This window comes from Penaeus japonicus, unplaced genomic scaffold (genome assembly GCF_977035675.1).
Source record: "Penaeus japonicus unplaced genomic scaffold, GWHDUDI00000001_assembly GWHDUDI00000006, whole genome shotgun sequence".
Classification (NCBI taxonomy): domain Eukaryota; kingdom Metazoa; phylum Arthropoda; class Malacostraca; order Decapoda; family Penaeidae; genus Penaeus; species Penaeus japonicus.
The window spans coordinates 7,212,992-7,217,991 of NW_028234408.1; the positions used below are offsets into that span (position 1 = coordinate 7,212,992).

A 5,000-nucleotide genomic window follows, 5' to 3' on the forward strand; every position below is an offset into this window, starting at 1 on the left:
TCAATTATGCCAACGAGAAGCTGCAGTACCACTTCAATAAACACATCTTCAAGTTAGAGCAGCAAGAATATGCCAAGGAGAAGATAGAATGGCAGAGCATAGAGTTCCAGGTAAGAGCTTGCTTCACAAAAGTGATATATTGTTTGTGATGTTTATATTGTGTAGGACATTGAAAAAATAGCGATTTGTGATCTAAATTTTGATATGCACTCATTATATTGGCTGTGATTTTTTCACTAAAAATAAACACATGTTCGTTTTCTCTGTTCTCTGTTACTTTCATTTTTTGCGCTTTCGCCTTTTTCAATTTATTCAATCATCTCTGTTTTTTTTTTATCTTGTTTCATTCTCCCTTTTCTTCTTTTTCTTCTTCATAATTTTCTTCTTCCTCCTCTTCCTCCTTCCCCTACCCCTCTCCCTCATCTCCCCTCCCCCATCCCTCCACCCTTCCTTTCCATTCCCATATCCACACTCTCCCCATCATGCATCTAACCCCCCTCTCCCCTCTCCCCTTCCCCCCCACCAGGACAACCAGCCGCTGATCGACCTCGTGGCCCGGAAGCCCGTGGGTATCCTTCACCTCCTGGACGACGAGAGCAACTTCCCGAAGGCCACCGACCACTCCTTCCTCGAGAAGTGTCACTACAACCACGCCCTCAACGATCTGTATTCCAGGTCAGTGGACGAAAAGAAAGAAAGGGGAAAAAATAAGGAATTAATGTGTGTGTGTGTGTGTGTGTGTGTGTGTGTGTGTGTGTGTGTTTTATGTAGGTGTATATATCACGAAGAAACCTTAAAATAGGGAGAAATATACAGTTAAGTTTGTAAACACTTGTAAATAAAGGAGTTATAAATCGCTTTATTATACGATATAGCAACTGTCTTCAAAATCAAAACCAACACCACTTTAAAAAAATAACAAGAAAAACATAACCTCTAAAAACAAGATCAATAAATACAAACAAACTACACCAAACCAGAAGACAGAAAAAAAACAGACAAACAGAAATCTAATATTTTATCCTCCCTTCACCCAGGCCTAGAATGTCGTCCATGGAGTTCGGAATCAAGCACTACGCGGGCCAGGTGTGGTACAGCGTGGAAGGCTTCTTGGACAAGAACCGAGACACGCTTCGAAACGATGTGGTCGAACTCCTCATTTCGTCCAAGCTCTCGGTTCGTTTTCGGTTCTCGTTTGTTTTTTGGTGATTAAGTTCATGCATTTAATTATTTCTGGGATTTTTTAATTTTTGTTTTTTTATTGTTCTTTTGATGGGGGAAATTCAGTTTGATGGTTGGGTATTATTTCTATATATAACATGTGATAACATAAACTCCATGTCTTCATAAAATGTATAAAATCATACCATAGCCTGACATACAGTAGAAAGACCCAAAAGATGAATACAGTGTATAAAAAAACATGAACAAGGAAAATTACATATTCATATTCTTCATTTAATCTACCCATCTGGACCTTCCCATTCACCTACAGCAAATACTACCAAAAAGACCCTAGTTCTAAAAGCTACCCATTTCACCCCACCCCACCCCACCCCTTCCGCCCATTGCAGATGCCGTCAAATAGATTCGATTCTCTTTGCAACTAATCCTGAAATCTAACCATTTTCTCCCTCTCCTCCTCCTTCTCCGCCTCCTGCAGATGCTGTCGGAGATGTTCCTCGACGTGCGACTGTGTTCGGAGAGCAAGACGCTGACGAAGGCCAATGGGCGGTTCGTGACTATGAAACCCCGCACGCCCACTGTGTCCGCCCGCTTCAACGACTCGCTCGCACACCTCATGGAGGGCATGGCCAAGTGAGTAGCTAAGTTTATGGATCTAGTACTTTCGGTTCTCTCTCTCTCTCTCTCTCTCTCTCTCTCTCTCTCTCTCTCTCTCTCTCTCTCTCTCTCTCTCTCTCTCTCTCTCTCTCGTTCCTTTTCTTTTTTCTGTTTTTTTTTCTCTACCTTTTTTACTTTTCTTAAACAATTTTTTTTCTGGTGTTTTTTGTCATTTTGATTGAGAGAAACTTATGCTTCTGGAGGGTTATGTAAAGTCATGCAAATGTTGGAATTTATGATTAAAGAAATACAGTGACTAACACCCCTATTTATTTCGTATTTGCTTAATCAATTTCAGTTCAGCCTCCACTCGCTGAGGTCTTCCTCCTTTCGCATCCTTCACAAAAAAAAAAACTATCACATCAGTATCAACCATAAGACAAACACAACCAGTAACAACATCCCTAACCATTACAATCTTTCACCCAACCTTGCAGATGCAACCCGTGGTTCGTGCGTTGCATCAAACCCAACAACGAGAAAGCTCCTCTCAAACTCGACATGCTATGCGTCCTGGAACAGCTGAGATACGCAGGCATGCTGGAGACCATCCGCATCAGGCAGCAAGGGTTCCCGGTGCGCATGCGCTTCCTGCAATTCGCCGAGCGGTACCGTTGCTTGGTGCCCGGTCAGGTGCCCAGGGTGAGTGCCCCGCCCCGTGACCGTCATGATGGGGGTTGCTGGTATTGATGAATATAATGATGGTGATTGTAGTGTTGATAACGAATATGACAATGTAGTAATTTTGTAATGATTGATTATAAGTGATGATGATAGATTATAATGGTTATGATATATGATAATGATTTGTTTATGATAATCAAGGTATCAGTAACGATAATGATAGAGATGATTAACAACAATCAACATCGCATTACACCTTAACCTTCTAATGGAATCCCCTTTCCCCTCGGCAACAGGGCGCGCCCTCGAAGGAGATCTGCCGCGTGGTGCTGGACCGCGTGGCTCGGGGCACGAGGGGCGCCTTCCAGCTCGGAACGACCAAGATCTTCCTGCGGGAGGCGCTGGAGCAGACGCTGGAGGAGGAGCGCTACAAGCGGCTGTCCAACGCCGTCGTCACGCTCCAGCGATTCGTGCGCGGATACCTGGCCAGGAGAAAGTAAGTCGGCGGGCTGTTTATTTCTTTTATTAACGTAGCTTGAAGTTTTTAATATTTTTTAAAAATATATTTGTTTATTTTTTAGTGGCTCTTCTTCACACTGGTACTCATATCCTTGCGGGTGTTCATACTCTCATTCACGCTCCTTTTTCTTAGCATTCGCCCCCCACCGCTTTCCTTTCCGCCGATACTCATACCGCCCTCGTCCTTCCGCCAGGTTCCGTTCGCAGCGTCGAAGCGCCATCATCGTGCAAGCAATGGTGCGCATGTGGCTGGAGCGACGCCGCTACCGCACCCTCCGGCATGGCGTCGTCAAAGCGCAGGCACTCGCCAGGGGTCGCATCACGCGCAGGAAGGTCGTCAAGCTCAAGGTACGTCTCTTCGTGGGCTCGGACGGACGGCTTAGTAGCGTCTTTAGGTCGATAGGGTCACATTTGAAATTGATGTGATGGATTTCCGTCGGATAGATCCACGTGAATTTAACTTTGTGGGGTGGTGGGAGGATACGTCCATGCGTGGGATTCGTGTAAATAGTCACGTGACAGTTAACGTGAAAATCTATCGCGAATCCATGTGAAAATTGTAGTAAACCAAATTCATGTGAAATTTCATATCAAAAAAAGAAAAAAAAAAGAAAGTCGTCTTTAGAAAATTCAACAAATCCTAAAATAGTAATCCAAAAAATATAAAACGGAGTTACCACATTACCACACGCGTATCCCTAGCTGCATCCTCCTCCTACCCCTCCTTCACAACCGCATTACCACAGTCTCTCACCTCTCCCTCCTTCCCCCCTTCAGGAGGAGATGGCCCGACGCAAGAAAGCCGAGGCGCTGGCGAAGGCGAGGGCCGAACGGGAGGCGCAGCAGACGAAGGCGGAGCAGGAGCGAGTGCAGAGGTCCGTGGCCGGAGTCAATCACCTCGAAATCCCTGCTGAGTTGGCCTTCATCCTCTCCAAGATTAATGGTGAGTACTTGAGGTACTTGAGGTGAAGGAAGAAGTGCTGGATGATTGTACTTAAATTAAAATATATGAGAGACGATTCCAAGTGAAGGGAGAATTTGTATTTTGGTGAGACACGAGCGCAGTAGTGTTCCGTGAAGAGATATTGGAAAACGGTCACGCCGAAAGGCCATTAACAGTAAATAGATTTATGAAATAACCGAAAACCCACAGATATTTGATGGTTTTTCATCTCGAAAGGAGTGTAAAGTTATTTTTTTCACAATGGGCCTTTTTATTTATTTGTGCACTTTTTCGTGATTCATATATATATATCTGAGTTTTTATTTTATTTTTTGGATTATAAGTGATGATAAAATGACTTGGGTTTAACAGTGTTGATTGTATTTTTTGCAATGTAAATGGATAACAATAAGAATAGATTTTGCAGACCACCTGCACTTCTATTTGATTTCGTCAGCAAAAATACATTGCATTGTGCGTGTGATTTCTCTGTCCTATATCAGTGCAAGAAAGCTAGATAGAGTCATCACGTTTCTTTACTCTAATAATAGATAGAAAAACAGATGAATAATACAGAATGAGATCTCATCCAACTCACATAAATGAATGAAAATAAAACCAGAAGCCACGAGATTGTTATAAAACCTGTTTTTTCAAAGCTATGAGAGCCTTTATACCGAGCCTTGCCCAGTGTGTAGATTAAGCTTGCGTGAAGTATTTTGTTGACCGTGAAAACTTCGTGAGTGTGAAGTTACGGCTAAACCGGAAACCGGAACTCATTACCTTTCCATCTCCATTTCCATTTTTTTTTCTTTTTTTTTTGTGAAAAATAAAGACCGTCATTATGATCATTCTCTTACGATATTGTCATAGACGATAATGATACCTCTATCAACCTGGGAGTGAAAAAAATACAATTATATCCATCCCACACCGCAAAATAGATTTCATTCAATCCCACTATTTATTTTCTCTGCGAAAGTCTCCAAATGGTTGTCCAGTTTCTATTCGATGTTCTACTATTTCTCCACCACTTTGCTACGGTCGCCTGCTTTCATTCCATTACGATTTA

At 42.8% G+C, this 5,000-nt stretch overlaps 1 protein-coding gene across 1 annotated transcript in view; it reads left to right on the forward strand.

Annotated features, from left to right (window-relative positions):
* The window catches only part of Myo10A (unconventional myosin 10A), a 107,312-nt gene that overhangs the window by 29,531 nt on the left and 72,781 nt on the right, over positions 1 to 5,000 (forward strand). The window contains exons 11-18 of the mRNA XM_086537442.1: positions 1 to 110; positions 527 to 675; positions 1,038 to 1,176; positions 1,664 to 1,818; positions 2,280 to 2,484; positions 2,763 to 2,962; positions 3,180 to 3,333; positions 3,763 to 3,928. The exon at positions 1 to 110 is cut by the window's left edge and continues 25 nt beyond it. Of these exons, the coding sequence (XP_086393568.1) occupies positions 1 to 110; positions 527 to 675; positions 1,038 to 1,176; positions 1,664 to 1,818; positions 2,280 to 2,484; positions 2,763 to 2,962; positions 3,180 to 3,333; positions 3,763 to 3,928 (1,278 nt within the window). The remainder of the gene's footprint in view (positions 111 to 526; positions 676 to 1,037; positions 1,177 to 1,663; positions 1,819 to 2,279; positions 2,485 to 2,762; positions 2,963 to 3,179; positions 3,334 to 3,762; positions 3,929 to 5,000) is intronic.